Below are 27,261 nucleotides of genomic sequence, written 5' to 3'. Positions count from 1 at the left end.
TGGCAGCATTTTAGTAAGTTCTGTTACAGTTGTAAAATTGTTGACGGGGCAAAAATTCTAAATTACATCAGAGAATTTGGTATATCAGTGTCAGATTTTCTCGAATACAAATAATGAATGTTTATGAGTTGAATGGTACGAATATTTCATGAGGTGAAAGCTGGAACATACCATTCAACGAGGTGAAGCTGAGTTGAATGGTATGTTCCAGCTTTCACCAAATTAAATATTCATTCCATTGAAAGAATGTAAAAACATTCATTATTTGTTTTATACGTATAACAGCTAAAATAGATCCTTGTCATTTGATATTTTATTAATTTATCAACAACAGAAAAGGGACTTACATTTTGGTGTTCCACTGTAACGTGTAGTCCAGTGATGCTGTGTACTGACTTTGGACTTCCGTAAAAAAAAAAAGAAGACTTTGTGTAGCTCACAATCACATCAGTGTTTCATGTGAACAGTTCTTCATGCATCCAGACAGCTTACAGCGGAATGGATTTTTTTTGTGTATGTTTGTATGCAGCGTCGGTTAGCTCAATCAGTTCGTGTCATTGTCCCCCGCACACACACACGCGCAACCGGCTCGGTCGACTGTGTACATCCTCAGTGCAGCGAAAAAAAAATCACGTCAGAAATGAGTCCAGATTTTCTTTCTTTCTTCCTTCTAACAGCCTCCAGACAGCACACTGGATTTGGTGTGTGTGTGTGTGTGTGTCTTACAAAAATTAGCAGCGTCAGGTAGCTCAATCAAATTATGTCTCGGGAGAGTCATTGTCATTGTACACGCAACCTGGTCAGCGCCTGTGCATGCGTGTACGACCAAAAAAAAGACTGTGTACGTCCTCAGTGCAGTGAAAAAAAAAATCATGTCAGAAATTAGTCCAGCTTTTCATTCATTCTTCCTGTTAACAGCCTACAGACAGCACAGTGAAATAATTTTGTGTGTGCGTGCACAAGGACATGCATGCGTGTGCGTGTGTGCAGAGTGCAGTGGAACCAAATTTGCACTCTAAATGGAACCAAGCTGCACTCTAAATGCAATGCAACACAAATGGGATGAATTAATCCATGTCATGTGACATACAAAGCACCAATCAAATGACAAGGATCCACTCAGCTGTTATATAATTCTGCATTGTCAACTCCTAAGAAAAACAACTGTGATTGGTTGAGAAGCTCAGATGCTGCAGATCATCTTGGCTTGCAGTTTGTGCACATCAAATGTGTGAGCATTTGCCCTTACTGTCGGGCCACTTCATTGAGTTGATGGGATACAAACTACAGTGTCACATCAGACACGAAGAGGTATGCAGACAAATCTGGACAGTAAGAAAATGGAGTCTTGTAAGGTGTTTTGTTTTCCAATTTTTGCACTTATTTCAAGAGGATCTGGTTGCAAAATGTCAAATGAGCCAGACATGTGTGTTCACTCAACTGAAATTCAACCACATCCTACTGAGACAGATGTGTCGCAAGAAGGTCAGATGTACCGACTGATTTTCAGGTTGATGCTGATCCCTACCAACAATCTGCAGGTGGTTGGCAGTTCAACTAATTGCAAATTGCTGAGATGGCCACTAATTGTGTCAAAGTTTCTTCCTCAGACAGTATGAACACATTTCAAGACTAGTTATAATACTGATCTGCTCCTCCATTTTTCCACTTTCATCACAAGTGCGTGTCAGTCAAAGGTAGATGTGTTTAGGTTGTTTCCTCCAAGTGATTTTAGCTTCTTGCCAATTGGTTGTATGAGGTTGACGCTAACACTGAGAAATGCTCTGGAATATTGTGGTCATTACAAGCTGTATCTTTTTTTTCTTTTTTTGGTTATTCTCATTTTCTTTTTAAGTGGGCCTTTTGGTTTATTTTTCTGTAGCACTCAAAAATGACCTCCCTCTCCTTTTAAGTGCAGTATTACTACACCAAGTTTGAAATGTTCACAACTGAAGTATAATAGATATCAAAGGATTATTAACCGAGCAAGTGAGGTTAATAATTCATTTATTATATGGCTGTTCAATATATAAACACGCAAACGTACGGTAATGAAAGCTGATTTGTTTTTTTTTTCCAATATTTATCCAGTATGTTCATGTCTGACTTGGTTTTTCTAATAGTGTTTTTTGCTTTCTGGTTTGTAACGAATCTGATACATGATTCGGACAGATTGTCATGGTAATGGTCTGATATTTGAAAATATCAGACTGGAAATCAGCCAATTGGAGCACGCGTTCTTCTATGATGAAAGAAAACCATTGGTGGTAAATCATTCTTTTGCTCATGATTCTGTTAAATCCAGTTTACAGGACATGTCTCACATTTTTTAATGTCCCAGTTAATAAGACAACATAAAAGTACTCATGGTTGTAAGTGTCTCTGCACATATGTGCTAATAATTAGTGATCTCTGATGTATTTTATTCCTCTCACTATGAGCGTTAGCAGGTGCATTTCCGGAAAATGTTTCACTCGACCATCCTCTGCATTTTTCAGGGTGTGACGTCCTAATTAGCAAAACAGAAACCTCTCAATGACTGACAGACAGAGGGGAAAAGAACCTGCTCCATCCAAAAACGAAGTTTCTGAGCTGCCGTTCGAAAGTGATGGCTCGGATTTACAGAGAGGAGACAACACGCTTCACCCTGAAACTCTTAACTTTTTCAAAGTGTCGGATTTTGGAGCCTAAAGTGTGGAGACATGCTGTTTACTGAAGCTGTGTCCATGGAGGTCGGGACATCTGACACTGTTTTTAACAGACTGCCTGGACACAGAGATGGATTTGTACATTGGAAAAAGTCTGAATACATTATTTCCAGGAATTAATGGACATTATTTAACGTGCCACAATCGCGAGAAAGGCTGGAGCCTGTTCAGCATTTTACCCCTTTTGTTGTGTTTTGTGGAAATTTTTTTTTATATTTTTTTTTGCTTTGAGGAGCTGGTGTGTGTGTGTGTGTGTATTGGCGTGTGTGCGCTGCTGCTGCTCATTGCCCCTCTCACCTCGCTGCAAAAAGGAATGTCTCCAAGACGGTTTATCCCCCGGCAGCAGATGTATTTTTGTTAAGATTTTATTGATAGCAACACTCATAATTAATCGTGCACAAAACTGAACCTGGAGCAAAGATGGTTGACAGGCTGCATTTATGACTCATGGCCGTGCAGGTGCACATATACCTTCACAGAGCTGCAGCTTTTACTGTGACTACACCAAAATGAACAGTTATCACTTAAAAACGAGTCATCATTACACGACATCACACTTATGTCAACTTTGGAATTAATCTGTGCCTTTGTTTTAATGTTATCAGTAACATTCCATTGAAGCACACACTGGGATGCTTCTAGTTGTGATGTCAATTGCTGGAAACACCCGAGTACTCATGAGTACTTTGTTTTTGGAGGTCTCTGTAGCTGTTTGCTAATGCAAATGCTGTATACTTTGAAACCGGTCATGGGAGTGCACAACTAATCCCGGTGGATCATCGAATGGTCACTCACAGCCTAAATCTTAATTGTTATGATTTTAGTGCGACATGTTCTTTAAATTTATTACATTTAGTACTTTTAAAAAGTCCAGTTCTATAACTAAAATGTTATTTTTTGTATATCATCTTAATAGACAACATGATGATATACAAAATAAAAATTATGTAGACATGAAGGAAACGGAATGGTAGAATAACATTTTTCCAAGTAATTGTGGCACATCAATTAGTCCATTCATAGGTACTGTAGACAGCAACAGTAGTACAAGCTACATCACTAACTACTAAATGAAGTGTGATGAATTGCACAGCTTAAGTGTTAAATGCTTCATTTGCAATTTTTTTTTCTTCCCACTGAGCTTCTTAGAAATCCATCCTGTGGTAGGATAAGTGCTATAATGTTGCCTTATTAAGTTATTATAATTAATTCCCAATTCAAACCACTAATTAATGTAGCAGTCACAAGCTTCAGAAAGCTGAAATGATTTTGTTTAAATAATCTTGAAAAATAGAACCAGCCATAATTTCTTGAACTGATTATACTGGTAATTGTCGATGTCATCAGTAAAAATGCTAGTTCTGTTGCAGCTTGTCAAATGTGAGGATTTGCTGTTTTTGTCTGACTTGTATAATAGTTGTAAATTACACATACTTGATTGTGAGAAGATTTTTGGTTCAACCAAAGAAGACTTGGAGACATTACTTTGGGCTTTAATTAATTGATTGCGAACCAGTTTGTGTGCAGCCGTAGCCTTAGCACTGAAACTTGACAGAGATACTGTGACTGCTACTGTAGCCTGTGCACCCAGTTCCTGTACTATCTTGTCTTACACACCTAATCTGTTTTTGATGATTGGATTACATAGTGTCCAGGCTATAATAAAATAATTTAGCCCTGTTGGCATTAATACAATGTTTTTTTTTTTCTTCTGTAGGTCCTGAATGCAGATATGAGGAGTTAGACTGTATCAGGATTAATGAGTGTTAGGTGGACTTGTAGAATACTTGCTTATGGTGTATTACTGAGTTTAGGAGCCAGGACTCAATGGAAATTGCACGTGACAAGTGTGCTAGGAAATTGATCCCTTTCGCCCTCAATCGCACAGCGAGTGTTATTGATCAACTCCCAGCGCTCCAACTTCACAGCTCACAATGGCAGGAGTGAACATGTTTACCACCCGCCTCCTCTTCTCATCATGCAATCATGCATTGTGTGCTTTTTCTGGTTCTTACTTTTCTGGTCCCACTGTGGGCGGTTTTAGGTTGAGGATTTTGAATACCAGTAAGACCTACTGTGGAGTGCTGGCTGCTTGTGTTTGGATTTAGGACATGTTGAGGCTCGCTCTGACTTCGCAGTACCTGCATTGAAATGCAAAACATACCGAGAAAAGCAATGGGATTTAATTACAAATGTGTTGTGTAGGACCAAGGACATGAAGTCAAATATACACACACACACACACACACAATATGCTTGCAGGTTTTAAAAAGGATTCAACAATTGTTATACATAATGTAATTAATCATCTTTCCCCATCTTAAAGCTTTGAAATAAGAAACAGTAAGTTCCTGCAATAATGGGTGTACAACATACACCTTTCCTCTTCATAAAACAGGTTAATAACAGTATATGTTTAAAAAGGTGCTTCTGCTCCAAGTGGGTGTGGCTGTTGTAATGTCTCAGAGATGATGCAGTACAAGATGAAATATATGTTTGCAACCAGGGCAGCACGGTGGCTTCTTGGTTGGCACTGTTGCCTCACAGCAAAATGGTCATGGGGTCGAGTCCCACCTGTGGCCTTTCTGTGTGGAGTTTGCATGTTCTCCCTGTGTCTGTGTGGGTTCCCTATGGGTGCTCTGGCTTCCTCCCACATCCAAAGGCATGCAGGTTAGGTGGATTGGAAACTTTAAATTGTCCTTAGGTGATCGTGTAGGTGTGAATGTGTTTGTTTGTCTATATGTGCCCCTGTGACAGACTGGTGTCCTGTCCAGGGTGTACCCCACCTCACACCCTATGACTGCTGGGATAGGCTCCAGCCCCTTGTGACCCTTAATTGGAATAAGCGGTTGAAGATGAGTCAGTGAGTGATGTTTGCAACCAGAGTCATATTTTTTTTTCTCAGAATTTGTCCTAAATTTGTTACCAGCCAGTGCCGTTTTGGTGAGAATATATCTCTCTATAACCATCATGTCATGATACCATCATGCCACCAACACCAGCACAAGCCTAGCGGAGGAGCTAAATCGGTTCTTTGGTAGGTTTGAAGTTGGCGAGGAAGAGTGTCCCCATGTTGCCACCTGCTGACAATCTGGCCCTCACTGTGAGCACGGAAGAGGTCAGGAGGGTGCTCTGGGGTGTGAACCCGTCGAAGGCTGCTGGTCCCGATGGTGTCCAGGGGAGGGTATTGAGGGGCTGTGCAGACCAGCTGGCAGAGGTTTTTACTACCATTTTTAACCTCTCGCTGACTGCCTGCACAGTCCCAAGCTGCCTAAAATCTGCCATTATCATGCCCAAGAGACAGTCGGTCAGCAGTCTGAATGATTACAGACCTGTGGCTCTCACTTCAACTGTGATGAAGTGCTTTGAGAGGCTGGTGCTGAGGCACATAAAATCCTTACTGCCTCCCAGCCTTGATCAGCACCAATTCGCATACAGAGCCAACAGGTCCACAGGTGATGCCATCAACACAGCCCTCCACACAGTCTGCCAACATCTTGAACAGCCTGGCAATTATGTGAGGATGTTATTTGTGGACTTCAGTTCTGCTTTTAACAGACCTGTTCCAAGCAGACTGATGTTCAAACTGCGCAGTCTGGGCATTGGCGAGCACACCTGCAGATGGATCAGAGACTTTCTCACCAACCATCTGCAGTCAGTCAGGATGGGGTCCCACCACTCCTCAGTGCTGACAGTAAGCACTGGGGCCCCTCAGGGCTGTGTGCTCAGCCCCATGCTGTACACTTTGTACACCCATGACTGTACACCAACCCACAGCACCAACATCTTTGTCAAATTTGCGGATGACACTACTGTGGTTGGGCTGATTCATAACAACAATGAGACGGCCTACAGAGAGGAGGTCCTGAACCTCACTACTTGGTGCTCCCTGAATAGCCTGGCACTTAACTCCTCAAAGACAAAGGAGTTGGTGCTAGATTTTAGGCGGAGGAGGGAGGACCGCCCTCCCCTTCTCATTCAGGGAGACACTGTAGAGAGGGTCAGTGACTTCAAGTTCCTGGGAACATACATTTCTCAGGACCTGACATGGGGCACCAACACCAATGCCCTTGTAAAAAGGGCACAGCAGCATCTGTACTTTTTAAGGTCATTGAGGAAGGTCAACCTGTCCCAGGAACTGCTGCTGTCCTTCTATAGGTGTTCTGTAGAGAGCGTCCTCACCAACAACATCTTGGTGTGGTACAGGAGCTGCTCTCAGGCTGACAAGAAGGCTCTGGAGAGAGTCAGGAAGTCAGCACAGAACATCATAGGAGCGCAGCTGTCCTCTCTGTCAGACATCTATAACACCAGATGTCTGTGCAGGGCCAGAAGCATCAGCTTTGATGGTTCACACCCCGGGCACAGCCTGTTCTCACTGCTGCCCTCAGGAAAGAGGTACCGGTCCATCAAGGCCCGCACATCCAGACTCACCAACATGTTCTACCCAAGTGCAATACGAGTATTGAATGCACATTAGCCTTCAGTCTGCACAATTCATTGCATTTATTTTTTATAAAGGTGAATGCAATGAATAGCGCAGACTTCTATTTATATACACCTACTGGCTCCCTTGTAAATACATGTGTATATTCTTATTTGTCTTTTTAGATTTATATATTTTTTTTATATTTAATTTTGCACCTTTGGACTACGGGAGTTGTCTTTTAATTTCGTTGTACCTTGTGTATTATGACAATAAAAAGCATTCTATTCTTCTATTGTATGATAGCTAAATGTAGGTAAAACTATGTTTTCTGTGTCTGAAAGCAGGTGTTCCTGGTACTTCTCACCATGGCGCCATTCTTGAGGATTGCCTTTAAGTCATTTGACTTGGGTATCCTGCCCCCCTTAGCCGACCCCCCCTTCTGCGCAATCAAGATAAAGGAGGCTTTGACAACTGGTGAGAAATTCATTGACACCATCCTGTTTTGCAGAACTTCTCATTTCAGACTTCTGTAAACAAAGCTGTAATTTCCTTTTAATTTGCGGTGCTTGGAAACGCATGCATAAAAATGAAAGGAAGAACATGAATAAATAAGTGTAGAAACTCTATGAATGTCCCCATTTGTAGGGCAGGAGGGGTCACTGAATGGCTTGATGACTGTGAATATGATGCAAATTATTTACTATGGCCTTCACAGTCTGCAGATCTCAACTCATTTGAACACTTATGGAAGATTTTTGACCAACATGTTAGTCACCCCTTTATACCACCATCCCCAAAACAACCCTCCATTAGACTCGTTGAGTCAATGCTGAGACACATTGAAGCTGTTTTGGCAGCATGTAGTAGCCCAAGACCTTACTAAGACACTTTATTTTGCTTTTAATTTGTCACCTGTTTGTAGTTTTTCAGGTTTTCCCTCTCTCTCCTTCTCCACAGAACGTGGCAAGACACTGGTTCAGCGGAAACCTACGATGTACCCGGCCTGGAAGTCCACTTTTGATGCCCACATATATGAGGGCCGTGTGATCGAGGTGATACTCATGAAGACAGCAGAGGAACCACTGGCTGAAGTCACTGTTGGTGTGTCTGTTCTTGCTGAGCGCTGCAAGAAAGCCAGTGGCCATGCAGAATTCTGGGTAGGACATGACAGATTAGCTCATGCTCCTTTACAGCTAATTCTCTGGCTCCCATGTGTAACTGTGTTTGTGTCTTCAGGTGGATCTCCATCCCTCTGGGAAAGTGATGATGGCAGTGCAGTACTTTCTGGAGGGAGGTGATACAGGTAAACAAAACAAGGTGGAACCAATCTCTACTTTCCTCTACTATGCCTTGTCTTTATTCCTGGACTTTTTCTGTATTCTGAATCATTAAACCCTGGTCTTACATTCATGGCTATGCATCTTGAAAGCTCACGCCCTTTAACTCTGAAGATGATAGTTGCACATGAATGTGATCTAGTGTGCAGTGTGATGACATAATGTGCCGATCTTGTACCATTCAATGTGCGCAAAAGCATCACAACCTACATGTTTGCTTGATGAGATTACTACCCCAAGAGCCTTAATAATTTTCATTTTTATGGATTATGTAATCCTAATTGACCTGATTTTAAAGCTAGAACCCCAAACACACCCAGTTATGTCCTGCTTTAGAGATTGCTTCATATCCCACCTCACTGGCCTGGAATCACAGAGGTTAATATGAGAACTAGAGTCCGCAATCCCAATGCTGCCTAATGCTGGTGTCATGTCCCTTCATGGACAGCAACATGACACCTCCTAACTGGGCAAAATATTGACGGAGTGCCCGGATGTTAATGCATTTTCAATGCGGATACTCAAGCGAACACACTTGAAAAATACATATTAAAATGCCATTCTAACCTGGATATCGAGACAGTAAAATTAATTCAATCAATCAATCAATCAATTTTTTTATATAGCGCCAAATCACAACAAACAGTTGCCCCAAGGCGCTTTATATTTAACATTAAATTATGTAAGGAAAGTATTAAATGTACTCTGACACCCACACATTCCCAAATATTAGTGGTGAAAGTTCAACGGACAGTGGTGGGCACAGATCCACTAACCGCTAATTAGCTATGCTAACTTTTATGTTAGCGGATTAGCTTTTCAGCTAATTTTGAAATCCATCAGCGGACCACTTAGCTTCCGTTAAATTTAGTTCCGCTAACTTTCAGTCTGCTAACATTCTTTTTGCTGACAGTGAGTAAAGCTTAACAGTCACAAACATCTGTGAAGCCTGTTGTGTACTTTGCAATAATCAGGCCGCAGTGAGAAGCTCAGTCCTCCGCCAGCAGAAGGGAGAAGACTGGCTGTCAGCTGCTATTGCGAAGAAGAAGATGAAAAATATAATTTCTTCGGAAGGTTTGAGCTTTAACAGAGACTTGCCAAAATGCATTATGGGGAAATTCAAATGATCTCCACTCATCACTTCCAACCAGGAGTTGAAACCTCAATAGGGCGAATACCACTCACAAATTACAGTTGGTATTCACACTCTCATCCAGTAGATGGCAGTGTTCTATGCATTTTGACCGGGGTGTGGGGGGGGTGGGGGTTGGTTGTAAGTGATGAGTGGAGATCATTTGAATTTCCCCATAATGCCTTTTGGCATGTGTGTCTGTTAAAGCTCAAACCTTAAGAATTAGCGCATTACTTTAAAAGACGTGCAATATCATATTTTCACTTTGTAAAAATGACAGAGTTGCCGTTAATGTCAATAAACTGTCTGGAATTAGTTGTTTTCAGATGAAACCATAAGTGAAAAGTGCTTTGCGATGAGTCAGTGCATGTTGAAAGTTAATGATATACGAGGTCTGTCCATAAAGTAAGTAAGTAAGTAAGCTTTATTTATAAAGCGCCTTTCACAGACCAGGGTCACAAAGCGTTGCACATGGCATACAAAAATAATCTAGAAATAACATACGAAAACAATAAAATACAATATTAGGCTAAAAAGCTAACTTAAAGAAATGTGTCTTTAGTTGCCTTCTAAAAGTATCTATACAGTCCAGAGAACGAAGGGCACAGGGAAGTATTGCAGTGTTTTGAACTTGAAACTGGTTTAGCCAACAGTGTACTGAGTCATTATTAAAAGTTAGCTATCAGCGGTTAGCTGTAGCTTTCGCTAAATGTTTCAGCGGTTTATTGATTTAGTGTTATAAAAGTTAACTTTTCAGTTAGCAGATTAGCGGTTATCGAAACTAACGTTTTGGTTAGCTATGCCCACCACTGTATATAAATAATATAAATGATTAACTTTGACAGGATTTCAAATGAGTTCTCCACCGTGCGACACGGATGAGACACCTGCAGCTATTTCTGATTCTATGAGCGAATGGTTTCATCAGCCAATAGTTCTGAAAGCAAATGCGTCATCGGCTATGAAGTTATTTTATTTTATTTTAGTGTTGAAATTTTAAACAGATCCGATATGTTCCAGCTTCCAAATTCTGCAGACATGAAGGCAAAATATCGCACAATCCAAAATGGGCACATACAGTAGTGTTCAGAATAATAGTAGTGCTATGTGACTAAAAAGATTAATCCAGGTTTTGAATATATTTCTTATTGTTACATGGGAAACAAGGTACCAGTAGATTCAGTAGATCCAACAAGACCAAGCATTTATGATATGCACACTCTTAAGGCTATGAAGTTGGGCTATTAGTAGAAAAGGGGGTGTTCACAATAATAGTAGCATCTGCTGTTGACGCTACAAACTCAAAACTATTATGTTCAAATGGCTTTTTTAGCAATCCTGTGAATCATTAAACTAGTATTTAGTTGTATAACCACAGTTTTTCATGATTTCTACACATCTGTGAGGCATTAATTTTGTTGGTTTGGAACCATGATTTTGCTTGTTTACTAGTGTGCTTGGGGTCATTGTCTTGTTGAAACACCCATTTCAAGGGCATGCCCTCTTCAGCATAAGGCAGCATGACCCCTTCAAGTATTTTGACATATCCAAACTGATCCATGATACCTGGTATGCGATATATAGGCCCAATAGGCCTAACACCATAGTAGGAGAAACATGCCCATATCATGATGCTTGCACCACCATGCTTCACTGTCTTCACTGTGAACTGTGGCTTGAATTCAGAGTTTGGGGGTTGTCTCACAAACTTTCTGCGGCCCTTGGACCCAAAAAGAACAATTTTACTCTCATCAGTCCACAAAATATTCCTCCATTTCTCTTTAGGCCAGTTGATGTGTTCTTTGGCAAATTGTAACCTCTTCTGCACGTCTTTTATTTAACAGAGGGACTTTGCGGGGGATTCTTGCAAATAAATTAACTTCACACAGGCGTCTTCTAACTGTCACAGCACTTACAGGTAACTCCAGACTGTCTTTGATCATCCTGGGGCTGATCAGTGGGTGAGCCTTTGCCATTCTGGTGATTCCTCTATCCATTTTGATGGTTGTTTTCCGTTTTCTTCCATACGTCTCTGTTTTTTTTTTTTGTTTGTTTGTTTTTTTGTCCATTTTAAAGCATTGTAGATCATTGTAGATTAGGGTGTCCCAAAAAATGCCAACTTTAAAAAATTTCGAGTCTCACCCACCAAAAAGTTTCCTTTTGGTGAGTCATTCTCACATGTAAAATTGTTTGCCAATCAGAAATTATTTAGAGGTGGCTCAAGGTCACCAAACATTGAAAATCTACCTGCGACAATCTGCATTGGTGCAATATTTGAAATGTCATATCTCTGCCACTGTTAGAAAGATTAGATCATTACTTTTCATTTGTGTACAATTTCCTTTGGTAATTTAGAAATTAGCAGTAGATTTGGTGCCTGATGTTTATTGCAGTGAATATACAATTCCAAACTTGGCTGGTTTTGCCAGTTTTTTTGCAGATCTGAAACCTGGAAGACTGGTAAGTGAAAGAAAACTATAGCACTGTATGGACACTCACCAGTTTTGGTCTCTCTAAACACTAGAAACATTGATATATTCCATATGAAAGCATCACAGTAACATATTACATACCTTTAACCAGCAGCTGATTTTCAGTATTCATATAAGTATTTTCATTGCACGAATTATACAGAAATGATAAAAACGGCCCTAACAGAGTGGTTTTTTTTTTTCAACATTTATGATTAATCTGTAAGCACTTGCAAAATGCAGACATTTATGAACAAAGTCCCAAAAAATATAAACTAAGCCATAAAGGCAAAATAAAATGTAAGTAAACACAGTATTGTAAATATAACATGTAAATAAATTGTCTAACTGACCAATATCATAGGCTGACTATGAAGCCCAGCTTCTGCACAAATTGGGTTTGGAGCCAAGTTTGGACCTGTATAGTCACTGCAGTAAACATCTAGCACCCAAACTGCTGCTATAATTTCTAAATTACCAAAATAAACTGTACACATCTGAAAAGTAGTGATCTAATAGTTCTAAAAGTGGCAAAGATATGACATTCCAATTATTGCACCGATGTCGATTGTCACGGTTAGATTTTCAATGTTTGGTGACCTTGAGCCACCTCTAAATAATTTCTGATTGGCAAACAATTTTACATGTGAGAATGACTCACCAAAAGGAAACTTTTTGGTGGGTGAGACTCGAAATTTTTTAAAGTTGGCATTTTTTGGGACACCCTATTGTAGATGAACAGCCTATAATTTTTTGCACCTGTGTATAAGTTTTCCCCTCTCCAATCAACTTTTTAATCAAACTACACTGTTCTTCTGAACAATGTCTTGAACGTCCCATTTTCCTCAGGCTTTCAAAGCGAAAAGCATGTTCAACAGGTGCTGGCTTCATCCTTAAATAGGGGACACCTGATTCACACCTGTTTGTTCCACAAAATTGCTGAACTCACTGACTGAATGCCACACTACTATTATTGTGAACACCCCCTTTTGTACTTTTTTTACTAATAGCCCAATTTCATAGCCTTGAGAGTGTGCATATCATGAATGCTTGATGGATTTGTGAGAATCTACTGGTACCTTGTTTCCCATGTAACAATAAGAAATATACTCAAAACCTGGATTAATCTTTTTAATCACATAGCACTACGATTATTCTGAACACTACTGTATGTCGCATTAATTAATTCTGCATAGTCCGCATTCATTAAATCCGTTTTTTTGTATAGTACTGAATAAATTCAGCTTTGCATAAAATTCCATTCAAGGTGGTTTCAGATCCTCAGATTTCATACACAGGCATGACTCTTTGCATCAGTTTATTGTCCAAAAGTCACGGGAAAAAGTAACAAGAATAACCAAATCTGTTTTAATTATGGAAGGAAATGTTATCTCCCTTCTTTCTCCATTTGTGGCTTTGCCAACGTGCCCAGCTTTCCAGCATTTTCCACCTGTTTCTTGATGAGACTCATTGAGGGTTTGTGCGCGCTGCCTACTGAGTTGTCCTGATCTAAAGCAGCGACCACGCCTCCTTGCTGGGACACGTCTCAGTGCGACTGCGGACATTCGTACTCCTATTAACCTCTGTGCCTGGAATAGAAACAGTTCCTTTAAAATATGGATAAGGATGTTTGTGGTGCTTCTCCTAATTCACCACTTTTTGGAATGACCGTCACTATAATCCATATTTTTATGGCAGGCCAGAACACTTCCTATTTGATCCACATTGATTACCATTATAGCTATCAGCAACTTGCACAAAATGCCCTTTGATTTATTATTGCATCGTGATAACTGATGTGTGTTTTTCTGTATCTGAAGAGTATAAACCAAAGGAGGAAGAGGCTCCCACGCTGAACCGCAGACGAGGGGCAATCAAGCAGGCAAAGATTCACTTCATTAAGAACCATGAGTTCATTGCCACATTCTTCAGACAGCCCACGTTCTGCTCTGTGTGCAGAGACTTTGTCTGGTCAGTCAAGCATGCACTTCAAACTTTATATGTAGAACTTCACATCGCATAATGTGGAAGTCAAAATAGTCACTTAAACCCAGAGACATTGTAAGATTGGAGACATTGGGCCTCATTCACAAAGGATTCATCAATATGTTTGTACAGAAATTAGTTTTGACTTTGCGAATCACCAATTGGTCCTCTCTCAGCACATCCATAAATCTCAATCTTTGGTCTCACTCTTCTACAGTGTGGTGGCTTCATCCTCAGCATCCTTCTCCCTATAAACCCTGGGTCCCTCCTCTGCACATGTCCAGACCAACATACAACCCCAATTCCAATGAAGTTGGGACGTTGTGTAAAATGTAAATAAAAACAGAATACAATGATTTGCAAATCCTCTTCAACCCGAATTCAACTGAATACACCACAAAGACAAGCTATTTAATGTTCAAACTGATAAACTTTGTTGTTTTTGTGCAAATATTTGCTCATTTTGAAATGGATGCCTGCAACACATTTCAAAAAAGTTGGGACGGGGCAACAAAAGACTGGGAAAGTTGATGAATTCTCAAAGAACACCGAATAGGAAACAGGTGAATGTCATGATTGGGTATAAAAGGAGAATCCCCAAAAGTCTCAGCCATTCACAAGCAAAGATGGGGCGAGGATCACCACTTTGTGAACAACTGTGTGAAAAAAAATAGTCCAACAGTTAAAGAACAATGTTTCTCAACGTTCAATTGCAAGGAATTTAGAGACTCCATCATCTACAGTCCATAATATAATCAGAAGATTCAGCGAATCTGGAGAACTTTCTACATGTAAGTGACAAGGCTGAAAACCAACATTGAATGCCCGTGACATTCCATCACTCAGGCGGCACTGCATTAAAAACCGATATCATTGTGTAAAGGATCTTACTGCGTCGGCTCAGGAACACTTCAGAAAACCATTGTCAGTTAACACAGTTCATCGCTACATCTACAAGTGCAAGTTAAAACTCTGCCATGCAAAGCGAAAGCCATATGGCAACAACATCCAGAAACGCCGCCGCCTTCTCTGGGCCCGAGCTCATTTGAAATGGACAGACGCAAAGTGGAAAAGTGTGCTGTGGTCTGATGAGTCCACATGTCAAATTGTTTTTGGAAATCATGGATGTCGTGTCCTCCGGACAAAAGAGGAAAAAGACCATTCAGATTGTTACCAATGCAAAGCTCAAAAGCCAGCATCTGTGATGGTATGGGGGGTGATGGCACCATCAATGCTGAAAGATACATCCAGGTTTTGGAAGCAACACATGCCTGCTTATTTCAGCAAGACAATGCCAAGCCACATTCTGCACGTGTTACAACAGTGTGGCTTCATAGTAAAAGAGTGTGGATACTAGACTGGCCTGCCTGCAGTCCAGACCTGTCGCCCATAGAAAATGTGTGGCACATTATTAAGCGCAAAATACAACAATGGAGGCTGTTGAACAACTGAAGTCGTACATCAAACAAGTATGGGAAAGATTTCCACCTACAAAGCTTCAACGATTAGTGTCCTCAGTTCCCAAACACTTATTGAGTGTTGTTGTTAGAAGGAAAGGTGATGTAACACAGTGGTAAACATACTGGTGGTAAGCATGTCCCAGCTTTTTTGAAACGTGTTGCAGGCATCCATTTCAAAATGAGCAAATATTTGCACAAAACAATAAAGTTTATCAGTTTGAACATTACATATCTTGTAAAAGGGAAAAACAGCTGGTGCAACACAGAAGTAGGTGCTGAAAAATTTAATAAGGTGCTGAAAACATACAAAAAGTATACAAAAGAGACTAACATTTCGACGTGAAAGTCACATCTTCATCAGTCTTGCAAAGACAAGGATGGTACATCTTAAATACTAATAAGAACCAGGTGTCCTAATGTTTCAAAAGGGCATGACCATCCATCAAACACAGCACTCACTCAGTTAGTAATCAGTTCATAATTAGAAACACACTGTCCCAAAACAAACATAACAAAAACCAGAATAAAAAACAATTATTAATATTAAACAAAACAAGTAAATTTTAGTTCTTCATTCAAACCAAAAGGTTCCAAGGTGCCTAAAGTATAAATCCAAAATGCAAATTCTTCTCTACATAAAAGTTTTTTAATGATATCACCTCCTCTGGTTGGAACTGTAATTCTCTCAATCTCCCAAAATTTTAAGGATGCTGGGGAGCCATGACCGGCCTGTTTATAATGCCTTGCCATGGCATAAGTTAGATTCTGAGTATGGATTGCTGTTGTATGTTCAGCTATCTGTAATTTAATTTGACGTTTTGATTGGCCAATATATGCCAATCCACAAGGGCATTTTAAGAGATATACTACATGTGTAGCATTACAATTGATAAATGAAGAAATAGAATATTGCTTACCAGTATGAGGATGAGAGAAAGACAAAGCATTAGTGGAATTAGAACAATGTGCACAATTACCACATCTAAAGAAACATTTTGGTGGGCTGGAACATAAAACATATAAGGTAGAGGGGAGGGGGAGGATCGGGTCAAACGCATAAGTGGTGGTGATTGGCTAAGGAAGAGTAAAATCTCATGGTTAGCCAGCCACAGGCAGATGTGAGTGGGAGTTCACACACAAATACAAACACAAGCAGCATTAGTGTTAGACATTACTTCCCCCCCCTGAAATAAAAGGCAAGAATGTACATGCGAATGAGCATCATTTAATTTTAGATTTATTTGATGGCCATTTGTTGCCTGTTGAGGTGCAATAAATAACAAACATTTCTAAAATATCTGTTTGATTTATGTGAAGACTCTCCATTGTCCAGGTGGTTTCCATAGTAGAGAAGCTTGAATCTTCGACTGGACTGGGTTGCTTGACCCTCTTGTAGAGAAGACAGAAGAGTCAAGACAGAAGTCAGACTACCAGAGCAAGAATTTTAGCTGAGGAAGCTTCTGCGATTAGAAGCGATACGTCCTCGCGTCAAGCAACCCAGTCCAGTTGAAGATTCAAGCTTCTCTACTATTGTTTGATTGTTAAACTATATAAACAGAGTAATGATAATATCTACAATAATATATTAAATTTCATAGGTGTCTTGTCTCATTTTCCCACAGCAGCATTAAAATGGTGTAGATTAGTGTACATTTTGTTTTATAATGTATTCTATTAAGTGTTTGTTTCATTCTTTAAACATATTTAATATTCAGTTTTCTTATGAATAATCTAACATACAGTTGAATTTAAAATTCATTGGGGGCGTGGGGGGTGGAATCCAAATCCACTGACATTTGAACATTTAAAAAAATAAATTGTCCCTCAGCAGCATTAAATTAGTGTAGATTATTGTACAATGTTTTCTGCAGTGTTCTTTTAATTTATTAAACATTTAATATTCAGTTTATTATAAATAATTGAACATAGTTTAATTTTAACGTTCCATTAAAAATAAGGGAAAAGGGAAATTCATTGACATATTTGAACATTTTATTTAAAAAGGAATGCAATAGTTAATTTCCCTAGTAACCAAGTATGTTTATACTGCTGTAACTCTGTTACTAACTCAGTTTTTGGGAGAAGTAACTATAGTAACTATAAATAATTATTTCTTTAAAGTAATGTGCCTAACACTGCTCCTCAGGCATTCTCTCACTTTCCAAGATTTTATTAAACAATCTGGTTAAAATCTCTACTGCCATCTCTCTTAAACATTCTCTTCATCCTCTACATAGCTGTCTTCACTTCATCTATATTGATTTGTTGCACTTCCTGATTTCCTCTCCTTTTAACAGCACATTTCCATTGCCATCCTTTATCGCCCTAATCTGGTGCACATCCTTTCCAGCTTGGTTCCTCTGTCTGGTCAATCGGTACAAGTCCTTTTCTATGTCCTTAGTGTTTAGCTTCATTACAGCCACAATGTTGATGAGCCACATTTTGCAGAAGGTGCACCTATAACATTTACTTTAACACTATAGCACAGTATTTTGTGACAGGTGAGTGTGCTATAGACATGTGACATAGGCCTGTGATGACAAGCGCAAAAGTACACTCTTTTGGGTTGAGCTGATACACTTGCCTCCCGATAAAATATGTATAGTTGATAGTTGGGTGACAATTCGAAAAATATTGTGATTCTTCAGACGCGTGATTCTACAAGTATTGCATTTCAATATTGATTTTGCTTTTTTGGAACAGTAGACTGTGGAAAAAAAAGTTGACTGTTGCATTTCTAGAGACTGTATGTCATAAGTCATATTTCCAAAAACCGTAAGGCAGGTGAACTTTTGTTAATATCTCACATTAACCTTGTTCCATGCCTGACATGAAAATTGGACACAGAGTTGTGCATGGTCATTGAGTCTGCATTGGGCTGCTCTGAGATGGGCAGCGTAGTGTCTCCCAGCAGCACATTTGGCTGGAGCTTGCTTGGCCTCCCCACCATGGTTGAGCCGGCATTTGGTTTGTTACTGCTCAACATATGGCAGCTATTTCATATACAAATAAAGAATCGTCTCATATTTACACTCTGTGGCTGACACTCATTAAAGTGCATATTTATCAGTGCTCAATATTTCAGTTGATTTCTGGAGAAGTCCCGGCACAATCTTTCATTGTTCACTTATTTTTTTTCCTCATGTCTGCTTCAAATGTCTCCTTTCTGCCTCATTGATAAACAATGTAATTTGAATTGTGTCAATATTGGACTTAAAAAATCTATTTTGATATTCTAAAAACAAAACTTGATGTTGTATCAACATTTTATTGTTTCACCTCACCCCTAGTACTGAATGTGTGGTAGTGCATGCACACCCCCTGTGTGTGTCTCTGTGCCTGTTACGTTGTGATACACATAATGATGAAATGCGACACAGATCTCATTGTGAGTATGGTGCTCAAAGTCCATCTACACAGGCCACTTCTCCATCATACAAGAGTCATACAGGAAATAGCTCTTACAACATATATGTTGTGAAATGACATGTTTCTGTACTTTTCTGTTGTAATGCACAAATGTCTCCTGTCATCCTGTCTTATCTTGTAACTTCAGCCTATGATAATGGTTGTCTGTTGTGCTTTGAAGACTATAGATTTTAAGCAAAGTAATTTCTGCTTTGAAGCATGTTTCAGTGCCACTAGAGAGGATTTTATATTATAAGGTAACTGGTACTAAGATCAGCATGGATGTAATGTTTAATTTAATGGCTCTAACTCATCATGTTTGGGTTTGATGAATTTTCTCCTAAATTCAGTGGCACCTGTTCCAATCCAGGCCATGCCAACTGTTTTCACAAAGTTTTATGAAAACTACTGTATTGGTGTTTGTCTAATCCTGGCAAAATCCAACCAAGGACAGGCTTGTGTATCCGGGAGCGCTTGGAGTAGAACTCCTGATTCTCTGTATTGAAAGGAGCCAGCTGGGGTGGTTTGGGTTTCTAGTGAGGATGCCCCCTTGTTGTCTCCCTAGGGAGGTCTTACATGCATGTCCTACTGTGAAGAGGTCCTGGGGAAGACCCAAGATATGCCTGAGAGATTTAATTTCCCAGTTGGCTTGGGAACGCCTCAGGATCCCCCAGGAAGAGTTAGAGGACTTGGCTGAGGATAGGGTAGTGTAAGCTGAGCTGCCTGGTCTAATGCCACCATGTCCCGAATGCGAGTATTTTATTCGTAGGATATTTCCACAATTTTTCACTTCCGATCCGATCTCGATACCTGAATTTGGATATCTGCCGATAGCGATACTTTTCCCGTTCGATACCAGAGCTCTGTTTGCTTTAATATTATCATTATTGTTGATATAAGGATTTTCTTAAAAAGGAAACCTGAAAGTTCAGCTACAATTTGCCAGAAGGTATACGAGGTCTGTTAGAAAAGTATCCGACCTTATTATTTTTTTCAAAAACCATATGGATTTGAATCACGTGTGATTGCGTCAGACAAGCTTGAACCCTCGTCCGCATGCGTGAGTTTTTTCATGCCTGTCGGTTGCTTCATTCGCCTGTGAGCAGGCTTTGAGTAAGGTGTGGTCTACCCCTCTCGTCTATTTTTTATTGCGAATAAATGTCTGAACGATTTGGATCTTTGCTGCATCAATTTTTTCCCAGAAACTGTAAGAGACCTCCAGGTGGACACCGTTCGAAAAATTAATATGGCTTTCAGGGACAATTTTATGGGGATTAAACAGATTAAGGAGAGTTACTGCCCCTTTAAGGACGGCCCACAACTGCTGAGAGCGCAGCGCGCTCCCAGCGCCGATGGACAGGCTGACACCCCGCACAAACAACCAGATCATTTCCAATGTGAAAGCTTTGTTGATCCGGGACCTCGTCTGACTTTCACAAAAAGGCAGAAGATGTGGACATCAGCACTTTTTCCGGCACATTCCACCGTTACAGGAGTTTTTTTTTTTTTCCCATGGAAAAAGAAGCCGAGGGACGCGCCACGGAGCCGTTCATTACGCGGGACAAAACCACCTCGGTGTTGGTCTCACAGGACGGCTTAAAGGTGGATCTCAGACGGATTCCGGTTGCTTTCCAGTCGTGTGAATATCCGATTGTGATTGTGCATGAGCTGGACATGCTAGAACATGTCCTGTGAGGCTTCATCACGGCGTTTCTTTTCGCCATGCAGCTCCGCCGCGATGCGCGGAATTCCTCCGCCTTTGTTCCTCTTTCCATGACAAAAACTCCTGTAACAGTGAAATGTGCCGTTCATTTCTAAACTGGACGCTGTCTTGATCCGGTATGTCATCTGACTAGCACAGGAATTGTGAAAAGACGTGGACATCAGCACTTTTTCGGCACATTAAGACAGACGTGCGGAGGAGTTCGGCGCGTCATGGTGCAGCCGCTTGGCACAAAGAAACGCCGTGATGAAGCCTCACAGGACATGTTGGGGCTTGTCCATCTCAAGCTCAATTTCTCGGATATTCATACGACAGAAAAGCAACCGGAATCCGTCTGAAAGCCGTCCTGAGAGACCAACACTGAGGTGGTTTTGTGCCGCGTCAAGAGCGGCACGGTGGCGCGTCCCTCGGCTTCTTTTTCCATGGAAAAAAAAAAAAACTCCTGTAACGGTGGAAGGTGCCGGAAAAAGTGCTGATGTCCACATCTTCTACCTTTTTTGTGAAAGTCAGACGAGGTCCCGGATCAACAAAGCTTTCACGTTGGAAATGATCTGGTTGTTTTTGCGGGGTGTCAGCCTGTCCATCGGCACTCTCAGCATTTGTGAGCCATCCTTAAAGGGGCAGTAACACTCCTTAATCTGTTTAATCCCCATAAAATCGTCCCTGAAAGCCATATTAATTTTTCGAACGGTGTCCACCTGGAGCTCTCTTACAGTTTCTGGAAAAAAATTGATGCAGCAAAGATCCAAATCGTTCAGACATTTATTCGCAATAAAAAATAGACGAGAGGGGTAGACCACACCTCGCTCAAATGAATGAAGCAACCGACAGGCATGAAAAAACTCACGCATGCGCATGAGGGTTCAAGCTTGGCTGACGCAATCACACATGATTCAAATCCATATGGTTTTTGAAAAAAATAATAAGGTCGGATACTTTTCTAACAGACCTCGTATCTAAGATGAAAGCCTAGATTTCATGTTTTGGTGATAGAATTAAGTACTTTTATTTTTTATAGACTTTTACAGCCTTATTTTTATAGACTTAAAGAGAAAAGAGAGCACACTGTCTGTCTGTCTTCTTCTCAATTTTCAATTTCAGTGGAGCTTTATTGATATGGGAGACACATGTTTGCAAAGCAAGTGTTACAGAGTAAAAATTAAGTCCTCTGTCTGTCTGTCTCTCTCCTCCTCTCTCTCTGTCTCCCTCGCTTTCTGTCTCTCTCTTTATCTCTCTGGCTTGCTTTCGCTCTCCCTCTGTCTCTCCTTAATGGAGACTTTTCCCTTTGAGTGGACAGAATCTCTGTTCAGCTCCTTCTCGCCTGCACGCTGAGCTGGATTTTCATAGTGTTTTACAGCCCCTGGACAGTGAAGTGGCTAACTTTTTAGCACACATTTTCAGCAACAGTTCATTCAGTTTTTCGTAAAATCCATGTTCGATGAACAGACAATTTGAATCCGAGAGCCGGGCAGAAATTGGCCGCTAACCGCAGCTAGAACACTGCGGAAGACAGCTCTCTCAAACAGCCCGGCTTCAAAAACCTCCCGCTCGGCAGTAAACAAGTAGAGAGCAAAAACAGCAGTTGAGAGGATTCACAGTGGCTCTTCGCCGGTATCGGAAAATGTTGCAGGGTGGATCGGTATTATATTGGTATGTTAATTGTGTGAATGACGTAGTGTGTACTGACTTTTCTGATTGGCTGAAAATTTACATACTACCAGAAATTAGGGATGGGACCGATCTGATCCCGGATCGGTATTTTCCGATACATGAATTACGTCGGTATCAGAACCGATACCGATCCGGGATCAGATTGGTCCCATCCCTAATTTCTGGTAGTATGTAAATTTTCAGCCAATCAGAAAAGTCAGTACACACTACGTCATTCACACAATTAACATACCAGTGCAATGCATTCTGGGTAAAATGTACTGATAAATAAATGTGTCCTTATTCTGCAGATTACAATGCTTTATGCTACTGCTGTGGTGAACATGTTGAAGTTTCTTAGATCTTGTTAAAATTATATCCCTGGGTGTTTTTGATGTCTAAATTATGAAACATGATAATACAACATGGGTTGTATTACAGGCTTCAAAATGTCGAAGAATTTAGACATCAAAGACACCTACAGACATAAATGGTAAATGGACTGCATTTATATAGGGCTTTTCCATCTGCATCAGACGCTCAAAGCGCTTTACAGTAATGCTTCACATTCACCACAATGTCAGGGTGCTGCCATACAAGGTACTCGCTACACACTGAGAGCAACTACGGGATTAAGGACCTTGCCCAAGAGCCCTTAGTGATTTTTCTGGTTAGCCTGGGATTTGAACCAAGAATCCTGTGGTCTCAAGCCGAACGCTTAACCACTAGACCATCACCTCCCCATAATTTTAACAAGCTCTAAGAAACTTCAACATGTTCACCACAGCAATAGCAAAAAGCATTGCAATCTGCAGAATAAGGACACATTTACGAGGTCTGTTAGAAAAGTATTCAACCTTTTTATTTTTTGCAAAAACCATATGGATTTGAATCACGTGTGATTGCATCAGCCAACCTTGAACCTTCGTGCGCATGCGTGAGTTTTTTCACGCCTGTCGGTTGCGTCATTCGCCTGTGAGCAGGCTTTGTGTGAGCACTGGTCCACCCCTCTCGTCGGATTTTTATTGCAAATAAATGTCTGAACGATTTGGAGCTTTGCTGCATCAAATTTTTCCAGAAACTGTGAGAGACCTCCAGGTGGACACCATTCGGAAAATTCATATGGCTTTCAGCGACGATTTTATGGGGATTACACAGATTAAGGAGTGCTCCAGCCGGTTTAAAGACCGCCCACAGCGTCTGAGAGCGCGGCGCACTCCGAGCGCTGATCGACAGGCTGAAACAACCAGATCATTTCCAACGTGAAGGCTTTGTTGATCCGGGACGTCGTCTGACTTCCACAAAAAAGGCAGAAGACGTGGACATCAGAACTTTTTCGGCACATTCCACTGTTACAGGAGTTTTTTTCATGGAAAGAGGAGTGGAGGGATGCACCACCGTGCCGCTCATGGCGCGGCACAAAACCACCTCCATGTTGGTCTCACAGGACGGCTTTCAGATGGCTCAGACGGTTTTCGGTGGCTTTTCAGTCGAGTGACTATCCGAGAAATTGTGCATGAGCTGGACATGCCCCAACATGTCCTGTGAGGCTTCATGACGGCGTTGCTTTGCGCCATGCGGGTCCGCCGCGACGCGCGGAATTCCTCCACTCCTCTTTCCATGACAAAAACTCCTGTAACAGTGGAATGTGCCGTTCATTTCTAAACTGGACGCTGTGTTGATCCGGGACGTCGTCTGACTAGCACAGAAATTGCAGAAGACGTGGACATCAGCACTTTTTCGGCACATTGAGACAGACGTGCGGAGGAATTCTACGCGTCGGGACGTTTCCGCATGGTGCAAAGCAACGCCGTGATGAAGCCTCACATGACATGTTGGGGCATGTCCAGCTCATGCGCAATTTCTTGGATATTCACACGACTGAAAAGCAACCGAAAGCCGTCTGAGCCATCTGAAAGCCGTCCTGTGAGACCAATAAGGAGGTGGTTTTGTGCCGCGCTATGAGCGGCACGGTGGCGCATCCCTCCGCTCCTCTTTCCATGAAAAAAACTAACAGTGGAATGTACCGAAAAAGTGCTGATGTCCACGCCTTCTGCCTTTTTTTTTGTGGAAGTCAAACGACGTCCCGGATCAACAAAGCCTTCACGTTGGAAATGATCTGGTTGTTTCAGCGGGGTGTCAGCCTGTCGATCGGCGCTCGGAGTGCGCCGCGCTCTCAGACGCTGTGGGCGGTCTTTAAAGCAGCTGGAGCACTCCTTAATCTGTGTAATCCCCATAAAATCATCGCTGAAAGCCATATTAATTTTCCGAATGGTGTCCACCTGGAGGTCTCTCACAGTTTCTGGAAAAATTTGATGCAGCAAAGCTCCAAATCGTTCAGACATTTATTCGCAATAAAAATCCGACGAGAGGGGTGGACCACTGCTCACACAAAGCCTGCTCACAGGCGAATGACGCAACCGACAGGCGTGAAAAAACTCACGCATGCGCACGAAGGTTCAAGCTTGGCTGATGCAATCACACGTGATTCAAATCCATATGGTTTTTGCAAAAAATAAAAAGGTAGGATACTTTTCTAACAGACCTCATATTTTTCAGTAAATTTTACCCAGAATGCATTGCATTGGTCCAACTTGAAGTGGTGGTGTCAATGATTGTTCATGTTTTCAGCACATGTGCATTGGTATGTTATTCGTGTGAATAACATACTGACTTTCTGATTGGCTGAGAATTACATACTACCAGAAATATCCTACGAATAAAATACTCGCGTCCCGAACCGGGATGAGCAGGAGAAAATGATTGAACAGTCCAACCAGTGAAAAGATAAAAATATCCAAAGTTATCATTTACTAACAACAGTCAGTTGTGTGATTTATTTATATTTTATTTTTTGAATGATATAAAATTTTATTTGAAAGATACTAAATAATGTGATAATGTGTTTGTTTGTCTCCCACAGGGGACTCAACAAGCAGGGCTATAAATGCAGACGTAAGTGTTAAAGAATTTTAAAACTTGTGTTCTGTACTTGAGTGTTGCACTCTAATGTATTTGGGATTTTTTTTTTTTGTATTAAATTGTTTTATAGCCTAGGGATATGCACATTTCCAGGAAGAATGTACAACTCTTTTACTTCTGCCCTTAGAATGTAATGCAGCCATCCACAAGAAATGCATAGACAAAATCATCGGCAGATGTACTGGCACTGCTGCCAACAGTCGGGATACTGTGGTAAAATCACATAACACTGTGTGTGCTGTTCGTGTTTGCTGTATGTCTCTAAATGTCAGTTTAGTGTGAGCTCTTCATAAGTGGAGTTTTTTTTTCTGTTGTTGTGATGAAACTGACATCAATGAATTGTCTGGTTTTACTAATTTAGTCCTAAAGAAAATAGAAAAGATCACCTCCAATATGAGGAATCCCCCCACCATCAATATTGGTGGAAATGGCAAAAGACCAAGTACCGTTTACAGTGGCCAAAGAATTATCAAACGCACAGTCGAACAGTACATGGAGTCGGAGCCTGATAGGTGAATAATGTATGGGGTGTGGTCTCAGACAGCCACCTCAAATCACAGAGGCACTGTGGATAAACACAAGGAGCTTTGCATGTCATTCTGACAGTACCATTTTAAAGAGGGAAACAGGGTGTGCAAAAAAGGAAGGAAAGAAAGAAAGATGAGGCAGATGCACAGAGCTGTGAAATGGCACAGACCGCTGACTTTGGTCCTTTTACACTCACTTGTTAGTCAAGACGATGGTGAGTCCTGTTTGTTTGTGTAGTTTCAGAAGGAGCGCTTTAAAATTGACATGCCACACCGCTTCAAAACCTACAACTACATGAGCCCCACCTTCTGCGACCACTGTGGAAGCCTGCTGTGGGGTCTGGTCAAACAAGGCCTCAAATGTGAAGGTACAGTCCAGACACATTTTAAGAAGTGCGGTGTCAATGTATTTTTTAACTGGAATTTATTTTTGTTGTGTTTGCATGTAGATTGTGCCATGAATGTTCATCACAAGTGTCAGCATAAAGTGGCCAACCTTTGTGGGATCAACCAGAAACTACTAGCTGAAGCACTTACACAAGTCAGCCAAGTGAGTTTGTATAGTGTGTGTGTGTGTGTGTGTGTGTGTGTGTGTCAGAGATGGTCACATGACAATCTGTGTTCTTAAAATGCTTAATTGCACAATGCTGAAGGATGAATTCACTTTTTTACAGTCCTAGTCACATTCAAAAAATTGTTAACAATACATCTGAGTGTTCTGTTCACCTTTGGCAGATGATTTTTTGGGAGTAATTATTTATTTTTAAAGTTGAATTTAGAAAGTTAATTGGAGTGCAGGTATTCCACTATGTGCATACTGAGCCAGTCAGACCATAGATGTGAAGCAGAATTGGTCCCAGTTTAGTACTTAGCAGGGAGACCACTTGGGACCACCAGGAGCTGTGGGCAGGTTTCTCAATGTAGAACTGGAGTTGTCAAGAAGGACAGCCAGTGTAAAGATTGTGTGAAATCCTGAAGCAGATCTGTACCACATTCAGTGTGATGACCCCGAGCAACGGTTCTGGGGCAGCTTAAGAAAAAAGTTAATAAATTTATCAATTAAACAGCTGCCCTAGAAAATAAAAATCCACTGTACACAAACAATGGCAACAAATCATGCTTAGAGAAGAGTTTTCAAAATTGTTAACAGGTTAGTTGTATGAAATACATCCAGTTCCATGCTTATTTCTAAATATAGTTTCAGAAATAAAAGTATCATAAATGCACAAATACTTTAATAACTACACAATATTAAAGGACATGTCGCACAGAAATTGTAACTTAGATTTAAACTTGTCATGACCATCCAATGATACACCAGGATTACTTTGTGCACTTCCATGACTGGTCTCAAAGTATACACCATTCACAACAGAGAGCTACGGAGACTATCGAAAACAACGCACTCCTGCGTACTCGTTTTCCAAGTGTTTCCAACAGTGTTTACGTAG

General features: G+C 40.9%; 1 protein-coding gene across 2 annotated transcripts in view; it reads left to right on the top strand.

The window, feature by feature from the left end:
* Nucleotides 1-27,261, top strand: part of prkcda (protein kinase C, delta a) — a 73,532-nt gene that overhangs the window by 11,029 nt on the left and 35,242 nt on the right. The window contains exons 2-9 of one of the 2 annotated variants that reach the window (XM_034166654.1): nt 7,479-7,608; nt 8,092-8,291; nt 8,371-8,437; nt 13,895-14,045; nt 25,225-25,256; nt 25,411-25,496; nt 26,049-26,178; nt 26,260-26,360. In XM_034166654.1, the coding sequence (XP_034022545.1) occupies nt 7,500-7,608; nt 8,092-8,291; nt 8,371-8,437; nt 13,895-14,045; nt 25,225-25,256; nt 25,411-25,496; nt 26,049-26,178; nt 26,260-26,360 (876 nt within the window). In that variant the 5' untranslated portion in view covers nt 7,479-7,499. Of the gene's footprint in view, nt 1-7,475; nt 7,609-8,091; nt 8,292-8,370; nt 8,438-13,894; nt 14,046-25,224; nt 25,257-25,410; nt 25,497-26,048; nt 26,179-26,259; nt 26,361-27,261 lie in introns of both variants that reach the window. The other variant, XM_034166653.1, reaches the window with a different exon arrangement.

The sequence above is a fragment of the Thalassophryne amazonica genome, chromosome 3, assembly GCF_902500255.1.
Source record: "Thalassophryne amazonica chromosome 3, fThaAma1.1, whole genome shotgun sequence".
NCBI lineage: Eukaryota > Metazoa > Chordata > Actinopteri > Batrachoidiformes > Batrachoididae > Thalassophryne > Thalassophryne amazonica.
This window is presented reverse-complemented; position numbering and strand designations above follow the sequence as displayed.